The 16,839-nt window shown below is 39.4% G+C and overlaps 2 protein-coding genes across 3 annotated transcripts in view; one reads left to right on the top strand and one right to left on the bottom strand.

Annotated features, from left to right (window-relative positions):
• Position 1: 1 nt before the first annotated feature.
• nfrkb (nuclear factor related to kappaB binding protein) lies at positions 2 to 14,183 on the bottom strand. Its single transcript, XM_084731157.1, has 26 exons — positions 14,086 to 14,183; positions 13,539 to 13,691; positions 13,215 to 13,416; positions 12,978 to 13,105; positions 12,727 to 12,898; positions 12,032 to 12,136; positions 11,872 to 11,945; positions 11,714 to 11,795; positions 10,756 to 10,951; positions 10,555 to 10,666; positions 10,344 to 10,470; positions 9,448 to 9,525; positions 9,275 to 9,351; positions 9,094 to 9,140; positions 8,391 to 8,451; positions 8,104 to 8,278; positions 7,912 to 8,018; positions 7,615 to 7,738; positions 7,177 to 7,256; positions 6,787 to 6,983; positions 6,389 to 6,659; positions 6,065 to 6,244; positions 4,488 to 5,222; positions 2,561 to 2,667; positions 1,803 to 1,938; positions 2 to 839 (listed from the first exon to the last, which is right to left on the bottom strand). The coding sequence occupies exons 2-26, from the start codon at positions 13,662 to 13,664 to the stop codon at positions 699 to 701; spliced, it is 3,840 nt and encodes a 1,279-aa protein (XP_084587283.1). The 5' UTR covers positions 13,665 to 13,691; positions 14,086 to 14,183; the 3' UTR covers positions 2 to 698.
• A 936-nt stretch (positions 14,184 to 15,119) lies between these two features.
• Positions 15,120 to 16,839, top strand: part of LOC146318937 (ryanodine receptor 1-like) — a 64,611-nt gene continuing 62,891 nt past the window's right edge. For both annotated transcript variants that reach the window (XM_084731154.1, XM_084731156.1), the window contains exon 1: positions 15,120 to 15,263. In XM_084731154.1, the coding sequence (XP_084587280.1) occupies positions 15,216 to 15,263 (48 nt within the window). In that variant the 5' untranslated portion in view covers positions 15,120 to 15,215. The remainder of the gene's footprint in view (positions 15,264 to 16,839) is intronic.

Here is a 16,839-nt window from a genome sequence, read left to right as displayed (position 1 = left end):
ATAAGAGAACAAATAATGTATTAAAACAAGACTAAACAAAAAAACAAGTTACAACAAATAAAATAAATCAGACATACTTAAGTCCCACTCACTTCACATTTGTTAATATTACATGATACATTTAAAGAAAGGGACAGAGACAAAATCCTATTAACAGTTATAGAAATTTGACTTGACTAGTTTAGTATGAATTGACAAGTTGTGATTTGCAGTTATATTTAGATGAAATTATCAACACAGCAACTGGTCTCTTCAAATTTTAACCACTGAAAGAAAAACATAGTTTCTATGCATCTTGCCTGATTACGGCCGTAGCTGTCAACAACCTGATGAGCTGTTTTACATGATATTTCTAACAACGTGGAGAATAAAACTCAGGGGCTGAAATGTAATTGAGGAATACTGATGTTTTTCCAACACACTGGTGACACTGGTAACTTTCCAAACACCAAAACCATCCAACAGAGAAACTATAAATCTTCACAATTCCACAAAACTCACAGAGAGGAATTATGCTTCTGGCTTTTGTGGGTCAACAGTCACATTGAAAAGAATTAAAGGCATATTACAGGCTGTCATGACAATAATTTCCCTTGTGAGAGTAGAAACAAGTCAAAGAAAACAAAAGTACCAAATACAGGCACGAATACTGTGTTGTGCAGTGGACCTCCGATTCATTACTGGCTGATGACACAGGATCACTGCTGAGGTGCGGGTGGGGGATCAGGTGCACATTTGGGCGAAGGTGCTGTTGTGACTACGACTGTGGAAACAGATTTGGGGGAGCCTGTTGCCATGTGCTGCTGCAGCTGCTGCGCCTGAACCGTCTGGATACGAACCTAAAGAAAGTGAAGGCATCAAATGAATAATCTAATTTTTTTTTTTGTAGGCTCATAACAATGACTGTAAACCCCAAATTAAAATTTTATTTAGCTGTTACTGCTATTGCTATTGTTGCTTATAACTTGTTTTGATCAGAGTAGTATTAGGGCTGCTCTGATACTGATGCAAGTATCAGTGAGGCTTCCAGTACATCTTAAAATGGTGGGTCAAGTATCAGCGTATGCAAATCAATGCACCGATCTGAGACCACTGAGCCCCTGACCATTGTAACATTGTGATTTAAATGCCACCCCCCTCCACTTCAGAGGACAAATATGTCTTGCAATAAAAGCTTCAGGAGTAAAAAGCTAATTAGAGTAATTTACCAAAACATTTAGTGCCTGGACTGATGAATATGTGTTTCCCTGAGTGTTGGCCAGAGAGTGCAACAACTGATAATTTTATTCTAATTATTACAATAACTCTATATGCCTGATTTACTAAAGGAAAACAGCATATTTAATCAAACTATTTACCACCCAGTGAAAGCACATTTTAATTTACACTTAAATATTAGTTATTTTCAAATCTACCTGGTTTGCACCTGCCTAACTAGGCTTTATTTCTACCACATAACTAAAGATTAAAACTTAACTTCAGCGCAAACTCTCCCGTTCTCACCTTTTTTTTTAAAATCATGTGTCACTTTGTGTATTTAACTGAGAATATTTCATGTTTAGGGAAAAGGGATTTATTGGAAATGGGACCCTATTAGCAGTGTCCCATGCAGTTTTTTTTTTTAACCTGATATTATTGTATTGTATTGTATCAGTGAATACCAAAGTTCAGGTGTCAGAATCGGTATCTGGAGGAAAAAATGGTACTGGTACATCTATAGGTCTAATAAAATATATTATTCCCTTTTCTTGGCAAAACTTCCTCATCTGCAGCATGAAAATACAAGTGAAACCTAAGCTCACCTGTGTGGCCTGTCCCTGCTGCTGAAGCTGCTGGAACTGCTGCGCTGTGACAAAGCTGACTGGTTTGTTCCCTGCGATCAGCTTTGTGCCAGCAGGCATGGTGGTTAGGATGATGTTCCTGCCCAGACTGCTGATACTGCTCAGAAAAGAGATGAAAAGGGAAAAAAACATGTCAGTCTACCAACCATCTAAGGAAAAGTAAAAAAATATATATATAAAAATAGACAATTAAAAAAATATATGTACTTAAGAGGCTCTCAAATGAATAGTTGTAACTCTACAGTTGTGGTGGATAATATAAATTTTCAGATGCATTTACTCATATAAACCTGTGCATCTGCTTATGTAGTCATTGTGTAATCAGCCCTGACAGTGTATTTACTTTGCTAACCACCTGTTGCCATAGTATTGGTTAATACCACTTGTTATTGTCAGAATATTTAATGCGTATAATGAGGGCCAGGTCAGCCTTCCCCCCCGACAGTGTGCTGACGAAGCAAAACAAACATAAACGAGAGAAAAATGAAAAATTAGTCACAAAGTTGCTGCATCTGGTGAGGGAGGTTTGAGGTCAAACCTCAAAGCATTCAATCTCCCAACACATTCAAATAAAATATGGTGGAAACCGCTGCATAAAACAATATTTACAACTTCTTTTACATGTCTAAGTATGTGTCTAGTATTTTGTCTGGAGAGGGACTTAAGAAAAATATTCACAATAAAAAAAAAAAGAAAGAACAGTGCATGCTGAGACTTACTTTGGGTTCAGACCTCCTTTCATAATAGGTGTGGTCACAACACTCTTGCTCTTCAGTGGTTGGTTGAGGACAGAGAGCGGCACAGTTATCCGTGCAGGTAACTTCCCCTGTAGTGTTGTCAAAGGAAGGATTGTTCCTGAGTCATGTGACTTTGAGAATGTGTGGTTAAGTACAGAGACACGTTTGATAAGAGTTTCATAAATAAACAGTGCAAGAGGGATCAATGCACACACATCCGGCACAAATCCAATGAACTGGAGGAAACTATGCAAGTCAATAAACCAACTATTCAGAGAGGCATTTGGGAGGAGACATCCTGTAGTTCAGACTTTATAGGTTACATTCAGATACAGATATGCAGACATGTCTGTCACCATCTTGCAGTTCACAGCTGGTATCCAAATGCAACTCAAATGATGACTTATGAACAAATGTTATTTCCCTAATTATTATCCCTCTTATTTTTCTTTAAGGATTTCTTTTACAGATACCTGGTGGGTGGGGGAGGGGATCGTCATCAGTGCCAAAAACCCTGACTGTTACCAACAGTCTCTTTCTTACTTCAGGCACCGGTTTGGTTATATTGCAGCTTCAGTTCCTCTTCTGTTCATGTTTACATGCACCTCACAGCACACACACTATCACACACACTATCACACACTATCTCCTCTCTCATGCATACCCTACACTGCTGATTGCACTGACTACCACTCTCTGTGTGTTTTTGAAATAAATTAATGTTGCGTGAATTAATATCAGTTTGTTTAATAAATTACAATATAAACGGTGTGTCTCCCACTTTGTCATGGCCTTACGAGCCAGAGTGTGACATGTTAGATTTGTTTGCATGTATGTCTGCATAGGTTTGTGCACATTAGCACATATTAAATTGCTAGTTTTTAACAGATAAGAATGTAAGGGCCACATGAAACAAAAATTGCATTCCAAATCTCCTACTTTTTCTTTTTACTTCTTGTAACTACTGCAGCTGCTCTCACATACTGTTGCATACAACTTACAACTTATCAAAATAGCTGGTGATTAATTAATAACCGATTCTGCAGAGGACTGTGGGTCAGAATAGACAGAAAAACATGCTGGCTTGCATCCTGCGAAATGCAACCACATGCAGTAGGTCTTCCTGGTATTTTTGGCAGAATGCATTTGACAGACTACATCTTTTCCTGGCATACTAAAGAGTATGGTAGTGTAGGTACTGTAATGCACCCATAATGTTCTCACAGGAACCAGTGTAGTACAACGCCATGCTTCTTCTTAAATGTACATCCTGAAAATGGTTTGACCAAACAAACTAAAACTCATGGAAACAGAAAACTCTTAGAGCTGCACCTCTTTTCAAATGGGACTAAAAACATTAAGATTAAAATATTAAAGGGAAAATTTGGCACTTTTCACATGGCTGTCCAGTCAGCACTGATGACAAATATAGTCAACTGAAGCAATAAATTCCTCGACCAAGAAAACTGATTTCTCTTGCTCGTGGAGCTGTGCTGACAGCGCCTTCATGTACCAGGATGCAATGGGGTATCATCACCTTAGTCTATAACTATTATTTTGTTGGCCAGAACATTCCCTGGCTAGCCAGAGGAGGAGACTAGAAATCTTAACTGTAAGATTCTGTGGTTCTGTCGTAAAAACAACTAAATCACAGTTACATCACTGGATACAGGAGGAACTACAGACTTTGCAGTAGGAGAACTCTGTGTCGGTCAATATAGCACTGAGGACTTTATTTACAATCAACAGTGACTGGACATCCACATGAAAAGTGCAGAATTTTACATTCAACATTCTCTGTGTACTAAAGGTGTAATCATATGACACCGTCTACCTGATCTAATGAGAATTTATATATTTATATATATATTTCGTTAAAATATGTCCAGAACCTGAACAATCCTCTTACCGTTGGTGTAGTCACCACTGTAGCAGGCACCTGCCGCACTGTGGCCGTGGCTGTTCCTAGCGTAAGAGGTGAGCCTGAGGCCCCAGGAGCCACCGTGATCCCTTTAGCACCAGCCACAACATTGGCAGCCATGGTCACTACATTAGCACATGTAGACGCTGTGAGTGGTTTACTGCCAGTGGTGGTTGTCATTGTGATGGTCTGACCCTGCTTCTGTGGAATAACGCCAAGGCCAGGCATTATCCGAATGGTGGCTCCACTCTTGTCAGGGGAGGAAGACACGGTGGAGAAGGTCCTACTTTTCTGGTCACCCACAGTAACAGCCAATGTGGGCATCAGTCGTATGGCCGTGTCTCCTGCAGCCTTCAACAAGGTGGAGGCAACAGGGCCTGCTTTAGTCGTCTGTACTTCCCCCGTGCAGGGTGCAGCAGTGGAAGCAGAGGAAGGTGAAGGGTGGGGTGGTGTCACGTGAAGAGTGGCTGATATGCTCTTACTGCCTGTGGTGGCAGTGCTCAGGAAGTCTGGGGTCAGTTTGACAGTTGCCACTGGGGATTTGGCAAGTGTTGCCATCATGTCTGGGGTGATCCGCAGCACCGTCTGGCCTTTAGCGTCAGTGGTGATGGAGGATGGTGGAAGACGGAGGACATCTTTACCCTGGATGCGCAGGTTTGTAGCCGTTATTGGAATTCCTGCTCCTCCTGGAGTCTTCATTCCCAGCTGGCCTGTGATGGACACCTTTAAATAAAACAGATAAATCTTGTTATCAGTAACACAGAAAATGACGTTTGAAACCCATTTAAGGATATGGATTTTTCAGTCAGCTCCACAACCTGAGGACTTTTTCTGTTGAAACCAAAAAAAGCCAAATTTCAGCTTGTAATTTCAGTGCTTGTATTCCCGTACCATAGGTGTGGACGAATAAGCATTGAGTTTTTTCTAGCATTTAGCACCGAGTGTTCGAGGAGTTAAATTTGTTTATCTACCTGTTAATAGCATCTTGTAGATTGCGAGCAGAGCCTCCTCAACATATTTTAAAGCTGTGTAATAAACTTCCAGCCTGGGGGAGACCTTCTTACAGTTCAAGACTGCTCAGAAAAGATTCAAGGACGTGACTGTGGATGCACAATAAATACTGACTATAATAATATGTGACTTGACAGATTGGGTCAAAGCATTTAATGTGAATTCTTAGAGAAAATGCTACATAAAAGTATATTTGTAATTTTCCCTGTTCTATGCTAGAGAAACTAAATGAACATTTCTGAACTGTTCCTTTTGTTGTAGTGATGTCAGTTAGATTGTGGTTTGGTCAGAGAAATGGAATAATAAATCATCCATCTTTGCTCACTATATCTTAGCTCCTCTTACCCTCAGCTGAGCGTAAACTACAGGTTAATAAGAAATCATTTGTTATTTTATCTGTATTATTTTAAAAAAAAACAAAAATATGAAATAATTTATCTTGTATGTATTTGCCACGAGAAGCAGGGAATTATTTGCTACCTGCTGAAAATAATCCATGTTGTACATCCCTAGATGCAACCTAACAAACAACCCAACTGAAGCAAACTGGTCACCTGTTTGATATTCGGACTGGTGACTCCTTGCAGCACAGCAGGAGAGGCAGGGTTGTTAGCAGGGCTACCAGGTGATCCGGTCTGAGGTTTGGCCACAGCCACAGCAGACACCGACAGGGTGGTCGGCGCCTGGACTGGACTGCTGGCAGACTGACTCCTCAGAGGTACAGAAACTACTGCCTGTTGATATACATAATAAACACAGACACATTTAATCTAACATTCATAAGAAGAAGAAGAAGAAGAAGAAGAAGAAGAAGAAGAAGAAGAAGAAGAAGAAGAAGAAGAAGAAGAAACAACAGACACAGTTCTTTATCTGGTTACCTGTGAGATGCCCTTTGCAGCCACTGAAACCGGCATCCTGATCTGGTGAGGGGTCTGATGGACCAGTGTGGCCTGCTGACTTCCTGCTGAAGAACCGAGACCAGGCTGAGCAGAGACAACTCGCACCTGAGGGAGAGAGCCGGCCGCCAGGTGACTCACTATCCGAGCCGTGTGCTGGGATGTGACCGGCTGCGAAGCTGGTGGACCTGCCTGACTGCTGGGTAAGATGGCTCCCAGCTGGGGCAATGAGGGCGGGGACACAAGAAGAACACTGGGAGAGGAAGAGGGGGCAGAAGCAACAGATAAGAGAGGAGTCTGTGTCAAATTATACATGTGAAACAAGGGTGTATGTACTCTAAAATATCAATAAAGACAAAAACATCTTGTGTCACACTGACCCTGGACTAGATTTAAGTGCATCCGGGCCTCCAGTCTTTGTTGGCGTGGTGGCTGTGCAGGGTAAGGGTGACTTAGGAGTTCCAGGTGTGGTTATGGTGGGTGTAGTAGGGGTTGGCGACATGGGATTGGCGCCTACATCTTGTCCCACCTCCAGACATCCAGGGGTTTTATTGCCTCCGTCTTTACTTCCAGACTTCTAAAACATAATTCAGATTCATAATCAACAGCTAAAATGTTAAAACACTAAAACACTTAAAACTCTGAAATGGGAAAGCAATAACTTTTTCAACAGTGACTGTGTTTACATGCCCATTAATTTTTGACTATTGTACCAAATATGTCCATATGTCAAAAAGCTAAATAGAAAGTTCAGGAGGCAGTGGACTCACAGGCTTGGAAGCAGGTTTAGGTTTCTGCTGCAGGGCTTTTCTGGCTTTTGCAGCAGCAGCTTGAGCCTGATGGATCCTCTCTGGATGGCAGACAGAAAAAACATCAGTATTGACATTTTTTCCATATTACAGTGATCTTAAAGACCAAGAGAATATGCTACAAGACATTTTATACATCTACATGTGAGTGCAATCATCAATGTGAGCATAAAAAGGGACAGAAGCTGAACATTTTCAATCTATATCTGTTATTGTGGCTAAAAAACAAACTATTAAAAGGGTCAAGAGTCAAGCAGCTCTGCAGGGGTTATAGGAAAGGAAATCAACCTTTTCAGGCAATAGATAATAAACCTAGAAAAATTCTAGATATCACTACACTATGCTACCATACAAAATACAAGGATGGACATCCCTTCAATCAAGCACACAGCTGCTTACCAAACTCCTCTTGACTGCGACTGCGGTGCAGGTAAATCCAGAGTTTGCGGCCGATGTCATACTTCACACAGGGGTCTTTCTCATAGTGAAGTCTGTCCAGAGCCCCACTGACAACTGTGTTCACCTAAATGTCAAAGAAAGCTCCTTATTCACAGGAAATGTCACCATAAGACAACTTACAAGACAGCATCTCCCACTGGAAAGTGGTAATTGGACAGGCCAACACAAAACAGGCCAACACAAAACTAGATCACTCTGCCAAACTAAGTAAATGAAAAAAATTAAATTGTATCACACCTGTGCACTCGTGACATCAGGAGCAAGAAACTGTGAGTCTTTCAACAGTTCACAGATCTCTGCTCTTGTTCCTTCTCCGTTGGGTAACCTGGCTGCTGCATCCCGCACTACAGAAGAAAGAGCACAGAAATCAGAAGCGTGCAATTGGTTTTCACTGTAAGATGGAGTCGCGAGTAAAACAGAAGGTCTGACCCAGAGAGAGGATGGTGACGTATGGTGGCCGGTCTGACCGGAGCAGCGTGTGCTCCCTGGCTTTGTTGAGAGACATCTCCTTATCAAACACTCCTTTAACAGGCCCCACCACAGATTCAAAGCCATGCATCCTAAAGGTGAAAGCTTTATGTGGCTGGTTGTATCGCTGCTGCTCCTAATAAACAAACAAACAAAAAGTATGATGGCTTAAAGAGTTCATGTCAAGACAAAAGAGGCAAATTGTTATTTTATATATATGAAAAATAATTCCAGGAGCACAAACAAACCTGGATTTGAAACACCTGTCTCTCATCTCCTGTGCTGGGCCGCACCACATAATCGGTCGAACTGCTTGTTCAGAGATAACACACTGTTAACTTTACAACCATGATAGTGCAACTCAAACCGCTTCACTATTTGAAAGGAATAGTTCAGAGTTTTTGATGTGGGGTTGTATGAGGTACTTATCCATAGTCAACGTCTTAACTACAGTAGATAGTGGTTGGCACGCTCCTAGTTTGGGGAAGCAGCAGGAGTAATGATGACAAAAGCTAAGCAATATACTGCTGTGGAACTCCTGTGTTCTGCAATGTAAAATGACTGATTTCACCTATGGAGCTTGGTTGTTTTGGAGAGAGTATTTTGCTTATATAACAGCAGTTTCCTGTCTGAAAAAACTGTCTGTTGACTCAGTAATGTTGGGAAAATATTCCAAACACAGTGCACAACTAAACTGATATTAACTTTTTAGGTGAACCTTTTTTAAGTGGCTAAAATACATTTTTCTGCTGACCCTGTCCACAGCAGTTCATTGCTTAGCTTCTGTACTGGTTTCTCCACACTGGAGGAGCACCCACTAGGTTCTACCAAGTCAGCCAGTAATACACTGACTGACCTCTTATAACCCCACTTCAAATAATTCAAACTATCCCTTGAAATTTTCAGCAATTACATCATGTTTGCAATACTTTATGAGTCACTGAATCTTACACTCTTGGTGTGGGAGACGTAATCTCTAACATGTCATCATTCTCTGTCTGTGGAGAACAAAGAAGCTGGTTTGGATTTTCTCACAAATAAAACAGCGGTGAACATAAATATAGCAGCATAGAGCAGCACAAACTGCAGAGTGATGACTGAAACTGTATTTGTAATATAATAATTGTATTACCTTGACAACTAAATCTTTGGAGTCCAGCCACAGCTGACAGAGTGCACTGAGATCCTTCTCTGTGTCCTGAGTGGGGCCTAAAATAAGTGATTGACTTTAATCTTCAAGGATAAAAACAGTCTGAATACCAACTGCTATATTAATCAGGATTTTGAATAGTTGATCCCACTCACCAATCCAAGTCCACTGCTGGGTTTCCTCAACAAATTCTACAAACGGAGAGAAGCCACTGGGGAGCGCCATCATGCCATCTGATTAACAAATAAAGAGCGATGGGGGAAAAGCATGAACACGAGGTGGAAAATAAAATCTCATCATTTCAGAGTGAATGACAACTAGGACTGCAAGATCATGATTATTCATTGATTTCAGGGATTTTTTTTTATTGCTATTTCACATTTAAACAAATGAACACTGTCCCTATGTTGTGCTAGATTCCTGCTAATGCAAAAAAGTGTAACTTAAAATAAGACTAGTCCTTATGCACAGTGCAATTCCTAGAAGGAAAACAAAAATTGTACCAAAACTTTCTAGCCAAAATTCTATTAAACAGAGCACTGTTTTCACTTTCATGTTATGGTGAATTCATACAATGATGTGCTGTACAACACTGCTGTTGTTCTGTTGCTCATCATACTGCAGTTTGCAGGTTTTCAAGTGGTTGACCAAGTTAGTTGTTTTACTTTGCTTTGCATATGATTTGTTCTTGCTTAACATCACTTTCCCTAAAAATGAAACACTTCCAAACAATGGACGATGATCCATTTAGAATGACCACCACAACGCCTTCTGCTTCAGACATTTAGTTTTTGTACTGCCTGTGTGCTCTCTGTTGTATCTCAATCTTCTACTCAGGACTGCAGCAGCAACATGCAAGAAATGTTGCACAGGCAATTTTTTTTTAGAAAGCACTTGATTTGATACACAGTCCAGAGATTTATAACAGCAGAGCACGACTTTTAAACATCAATATCAAAATTACCAACTTCATTTAATTGTGGAAAGACAAAATCAATCTTGAGATTACTATTTAATTAATCATGCAGCCCTAGCGACCACTGCTACTCACCCTTAGTCTCTCCTGCAAGGAACTGCAGGGCTTGAAGGACCAAGTCAGACCAACATGGCACAGATGAAAACCACACATTGAGGGAGCTGGCTGGAGATGACTGCCACATCTGAACTTTATCCTCCAACTGAAAAAAATAAAATAGGCGTTATGTGTCCTAAGAACTGTGATCACTTTTAAAACATGTGAGACTGTGCAATGTGTGCATTACCATTGAAGTGCTGGAAAAGGTTTCTGTCCTTAAAATGGCCTCCAACAAGTTGAAGAAACTGACAGCTATTTCCTCAACTATAACCGGGCTGCTCTGAGACTCCTCCACGATTCTGCAATAATGATGGTTCTTTATATTACAAACACACAACCACACACAGTTATGTAGTTATTCTTGACAGCAGCGTGACACTAAACTCACTCCTCCTTGATGTTGGGCAGTGGAGTAGACGGCGTGTCTGGCAGAGAGTTGATGATGTTCGCTGGTGGAGCTGCTGGAGTGTCTGAAGGTGCAAGAGCTTCACAGGGATCCTCAGATTCTACTTTTATTGTCCTCATTTTCTTCTTCCTTCGCTCCTCTTTCATCTTCTTCTTAGGTAGAGACAGATCAAAGAGTGCTGGAAGAAAAAAGGAAATAAACTGTATGTCATGAAATCAATGAAAGCCAGACTCTGGCTTAGATTTATTATTATTGTTTTAAATAAGAAATAACCTCTACAACAAAGACAAAATTAGAAGACCTGGGAATAAAAGCAGATGAAGAGTGGAAACAGATGTTAAATGAAATTCACAAAACTACTAATTTTGGAAAGAATCTGCTTGGAAAATAAATATGAGATACTTCCTGACCTCAGAAATTATTTTTAAATATAATATAATGAGAAGAACTGTGATGAAAGTAATGCAAATCATTTATATATTTTTTGTTTATGCAAAAGTTTGCTTTGGTTGGAGGTTTTTATGTTTATAGAGGAGATTAAAAAAAATCCTCTGTATCTAAAAGCAGAGGATTTCTTACTGGGGAAACATCCAAATGGTTTTAGTCTAGATGAAAATTTATTCAGAATTCTCAGCAGGACAGAGATGAAGCAAATAACAAAAGTTTGGAGAAAAAAAACAAACCCCCAGATTTAATAAAATGAAAAAATACAATTCAAGAAGTACAACTCATGGAGAAAATGACTCACAAAATAAGGAAAATGGAAGAGGTGTTTGAAAAAAGGTGGATTTAGAATGATGTGATGTGATTTTTTTTTATAGTTTATATAAATAAAGATAATGATAATAATATTGGCAATAATAATAACAGGCACAATTATTCAATAAAGTTCAAATAAAACACATATTCACAGTTATTTTCTTTAAATCTATTTACTCACGCAAAGTGCCCTTCCGACCAATATTTGTTCTTGAGAGTATGTCTCCAAGATGGATATCAGATGTCATCAAGTCTGGATGATCCTGAGTAAATCAATCATTAGTGATATACTGGACAAATTAACACTAAACTACATCTGTGGGGTTTTCTTTTCCTTACTGGCTGTCGCTTCCTCTTCTCCCGATGGTTTTGCAGCATGGCTTTCAAGTCCCGCTCCCCTAATTCTATTTTTTCTATGAAGAAATAAAATGGTTTCAAACATTATGTTCACTGTGCTCAAACATCTGCAGAACATCTGGATATTGCAGAAATCACTGACCAGTAGTCTTCATGTCTTGGGTGGAGAGGCTGGGAAGAACTCTGAGTGAGACAGTGGGTGTTGGAGAGGACGGCGATTGTGGTGCAGGAGTCCATAAGGATATGTCTACAAGGATGTGCAATAATCACAATAAGACATTCAAAAGCACTGACACTTCTATGCACTTCAATCTCATACTGATAATCTTGTAATGTTTTCTATGATGAGGTTTGAATTAGGGCCGCACGATATGGTTAAAAAAAAACAAAAAACACGATCATTGGGAACGATCAATTTTGTATCATAATTTTCATTTTACTGAAGCAAAAAAGGTCATGATGATGTGACATTTTTGGGGGTCTAGGCCAAACAAACATGTTTTATTACATCCAAAGTAAACAGTTTCCAGACCTGGGCATCTCTGCAGCACTACAGTACTTCATTAAAATGCTGTTTTATCACACTTTTCCTTTATCAAAAAAAATTGCAGCCTCTGTTTGGATATTGCACTTTGCCATACTATGGTTATGACAACATTTCAATTACTTGTTCAATCACAGTTTGAATCCATCTTTATTTGACGCTATTTTTCATTTCAAGTCTTTTAACCTTTTTTTTCATCTTCACATTGCATATTAGTTGTATACTTGTTATACATATTATACTTGTGCCAAAATAAGCTTGTGAACTCTTAGAATTGAGAATAACAGACTGACCATCATCATCAGATGAAGCGTTGCTGTCTCCACATTCAATTTTGACCTCCTTTAATATGCGGCTCAATCGTCTTCTCACCCTTGGCTCTCGCATTTCAGCATGTGTCTTGGACGGTAACTTTCTTTTTGGTGGAAAGTCCAGACCATTGTGAACAGCATATTCCAGCAGCTCCTACAAGAAGAAGATACATTTAAGGCTGACTGCAAGAGGCATTTTGCCGCATACATAAAACTTTAACAAAGAAAAATACCTTTCTGGAGACAAGGATCTGCTTCAACAGTCTGTGGTAATACTGCTGAAGGGAGTACAATTGACGCTTTCTCTGGGACTTGGCACACAGCTGCCTGTACTTGACCACCTCGGGATTGAAGTAACCATCTGGGTTGAGATAATGAGAGTAATGATCACAAAGTGCTTTAAAAAAAAAATCACTCAGCATGGCATAATTGTGTTGCATGGTGGTAATTAAGTGATAACTATGAAGCACCTCTGAATAGTTTTTGTGCTAGATGAAGGGGATTTCCAAAGTTAAAATCTCTGTTGTTGAATAGGTCACTGATGGTGCTGTCCTGCTCTGCAACATTGTTGTCAGGAAACTGTGGCAAAAACTGACGAAGGTGCTGCCTCTGGGAATCTGACAGCACTTCACTCCAGGTGCTTTCGCTCATCACGGAGAAGAAAATTTCAGGCTGTTGCAAACAGAAGTAAACAGCAAAAATAAATGCATCATCCGCATTGTGTCTTACACCTGTAAACAACCAAACAAAGCAGGAAAGAGCAGCATTTTATCACGGAGTGCCAGGTAACTCACGTCCTCAAGTAGGTCCTCTGGGAGGCTCACTCTACAGTTTCCCAGCATGCATTCCTCTGTGATTTGTCCATCGTTTTCTTCTTTAGGATCAAGAGGGTCTGTTAGCATGTGAGTGAGGGCATCCATCCTTCTCCTCTGTGCCAAACAGTAAGTCTTTCACACAGAAAAACACTTATGACCACAAAGTCACAACTGACTGATGTCAACTTACGCCTTTATCTAGAGTCATTTAACATGCAGACGGTTATAGTGATACCGCACAGGGTTTATGTTTTGGAAGATTCTTGTTGTTCAATGCTACTAACGACGACTACATTACCACGCATTCATCAATTCCAAAACATTAGCCACTTTGTACGGTAACGTAGTAGTGCTTAGCGAGCTAAGCTAGCAGCTAACTACATTAGCAAAGGAGCAAGTTATAACGTTCGGGTTGCTGTTTTAACTTACAACCCAAGCCAACTATTTCCGTTCGGTATACTGGCAAATGTGCATATTATGACTACATAGATACTGCTGGTTAAACTGCAAAAAAAATAGCTCTTACCTGTCACTGCTCGGTGTTTCGGAAATGAAGAGGGAACTGTTTTACCGACGTACCGTTTTCTTCTTCTGCTGATATTGAACGGACATCGCTTCCCTTCCGCCCGTTGCTGCCCTCCACAGGAAGGAGCACCTCTTTCCTCTGCCTTTACTACATCTTAATTTTTGTATTTTTCTTTTACTCTTGTTTTTAATGCATTTATATGCATTTAAGCAATAGGTCAGGGATTGCGTGATGGAAAAGGTTCCAGCTTTGTTTAATGTTTTATAAACTCTTTCAAATGTTACCAAAGCATTTACATTTAAAATACAGCTGCAGTTATTAAATGCAGTAAAATATCTGATTTTTCTGTCAATCCTTACACCAACTTGATTTAGTTAATAAGTTAATAAATTAAGTTAATTTGAAAATAAAGGGCCAGTTTCACAGATAAGGCTTAGATTAATCCATGTGGTGGCCTTAAACTATACTAGTTAAACCAGGAATTCACATGAGACCTTACTTTAAGACATTTCTGACTATGGCAGTATTCTGAATTTGATTCAGGTCATGTAAACTGCATGTTCTGGTTGAGTATTTTGATTAAGACATGTGCCACTAAGTTACTCTAAATTTTACAGCATTCTTGTTACAGCGTAATATTGCCTTTTTAAGGAGTAATGGCTGAAAATTCCAAAAAAGACTTACTTCAAAAAGCATCTGACTCTGAGACTGAAGTTTCACACTGGGAAAGCCAGCCTCTTCATTTTTTCAGTTTTTACATTACAAAAAATATTTCTTTTCATTATGAGAATTCTTGCTTAAAATTTGATAGCTTACTTTTTTCAACCAAATCCAATGTAACAACACAGTATAAAACAATGGTCTGGATTTCATAACCCAGCAGTATTTGAGTCAGTGGTTCAGCCTGGTCAGCTTGCTCCACCTCTTTATGATGTTGTAATGAACAGGAATGAACAGTCAATCCCTCTGGCTCATAACACAGCCAGAGAGAGGCACAGGACCCACAGTGCCCTTCAGGAGCCTTCACCAACAGCCTTATGTGGTGGGCACATAAGCACCAGGAGTTACAGAAGTGACAGGCAAACGTTTTCCCATTTCTCTCAAGGTTTGGTCTTTAACGCCTTGGGGGGATGGCAGAAGGTGCAGATGGAGAGGAAGAGATTCAGTTCCTGCGTACGGTGAGTGATGCTGTCTCCCTCTTCTCAAGTAGTTTACAGCTATCAGTGAACTTAGACAGTCACAGTGTACAATAATTAGCTTTTGTATATTGAATTGTGGCTTCATAACAGACAATAGACACACATTTACTGTGGGTTTCTTTCTTACATAGACTGAGCACAGATTGACAAGGACAGGTGGCTGGTTTTGTCGGCATTGTTATCTATTTATATCCTCAACGGGTATTTAACGTGTTACTGTTTTGTCACAGAGAACAAAACTTCTGATGCCAGTTAACACGTACACATGTGACAGATTACACAAAGCAATTATAAAAAGTTACATGAAAATATTATAACATTTTGACACTGACACCATCATATTTACTTTGAGGGCTGTTCAGATAATTATTAAATAGTTCCTTAGATTACTCATAAACTTAATTTTCTATGGTTTGTATTTGGGTCACAGCAAAACTAATAATTCATTCATTAGCAGTGAATAATGCTAACTACTGGACTCATATGGGTTGAACATCCTGTTGATGCAGTTTCACCATGTTTGTTGCCTGATTTTATTCCAGGTTGAATATTTGGTCTTGTTATTTTGCTAGTTTTAGAGAGAGTGAAAATATGAACAACTTAAGTATTATGGGCAGAGCACCATCATTTGAATTTACCTACAGAATCTACTCTGACTAGTCCTTTATCTCATAAGGAATAACCATTGAACACCATCCACTTTTTTGGAAAATAAAATGACAGTACGATGACATCTGACACTCAGATTGATTTGTCCCAAACTTTTGTTTGATAGGTGATTTTACGCGGGGACTGCAGCCCACTATTGGGAAATGTAGCCTACTATGAGTTTACTGGCTAATGCTCCTGGTGTCTGTTCTCAGGTCCTCTCCCTGTCACAGCCCCATCAGTTTAGATAATATGTATTTAAAAAAGGGCTGCAACTAACAATTATTTTCATTCTGATTAATCTGCCAGTTATTTTCCAGATTTTCTAGATTGAGAGAACAATGAAAAATGTTCATCCCAGTACCTTAAAGTCCAAGCTGATGTCTTTAAATGTCTTTTTTGTCAGTCAAAAGATATTCATTTTAGTATAATACAATAGAAGAAAACACATAGCTCCATTTTCTACCATTTTTACATGAAAAAATTGATTATTTGATTATCAAAATAGTTGGTGATTTTTTTTGTCTGTGGGGCAACTGATAGATTAGTCGACTAATTGTTGCAACTCAAATTTTCAATATAAACATCTTGAATAAGGAGATTTCAGTTTAAGTTTTAGACGGAAGTTTAATCATTTTAATTTCAATTGATTTTGTTATAGTTTTTAAAAATGTTCTAAAATATTTAGTTTAAATCAGTTTATTTTTGTTGTGTTACTCCCCACTGAGCTATCAGATTTCCACTTTAGATCTCAGTGCCAAAGCCTGCAGAAGGGCATTGTGGCCTTGCAAGCAGTCCACAGTGTGTAACACTTTCTATTTGAATAGTCAGCATTGATACTCAGCTATTGTAGATGTTCCACTTAAGGTCACTTGAGTTTCTCTAGACCTTGGTAACTCTAGCCCTG

This window comes from Lutjanus erythropterus, chromosome 11 (assembly GCF_056507025.1).
Source record: "Lutjanus erythropterus isolate fLutEry1 chromosome 11, fLutEry1.hap2, whole genome shotgun sequence".
NCBI lineage: Eukaryota > Metazoa > Chordata > Actinopteri > Lutjaniformes > Lutjanidae > Lutjanus > Lutjanus erythropterus.
This window is presented reverse-complemented; position numbering and strand designations above follow the sequence as displayed.

Coding starts and splice junctions, on each gene's coding strand:
- nfrkb (XM_084731157.1), bottom strand. CDS start 13,664: ATGGATGCCCTCACTCACATGCTAACAGACCCTCTTGATCCTAAAGAA. Junction 9,526..10,343: donor CCTTGCAGGAGAGACTAAGG/GTGAGTAGCAGT, acceptor TTTGTTAATCAG/ATGGCATGATGGCGCTCCCC. Junction 7,739..7,911: donor CTGATGTCACGAGTGCACAG/GTGTGATACAAT, acceptor TTTGACATTTAG/GTGAACACAGTTGTCAGTGG.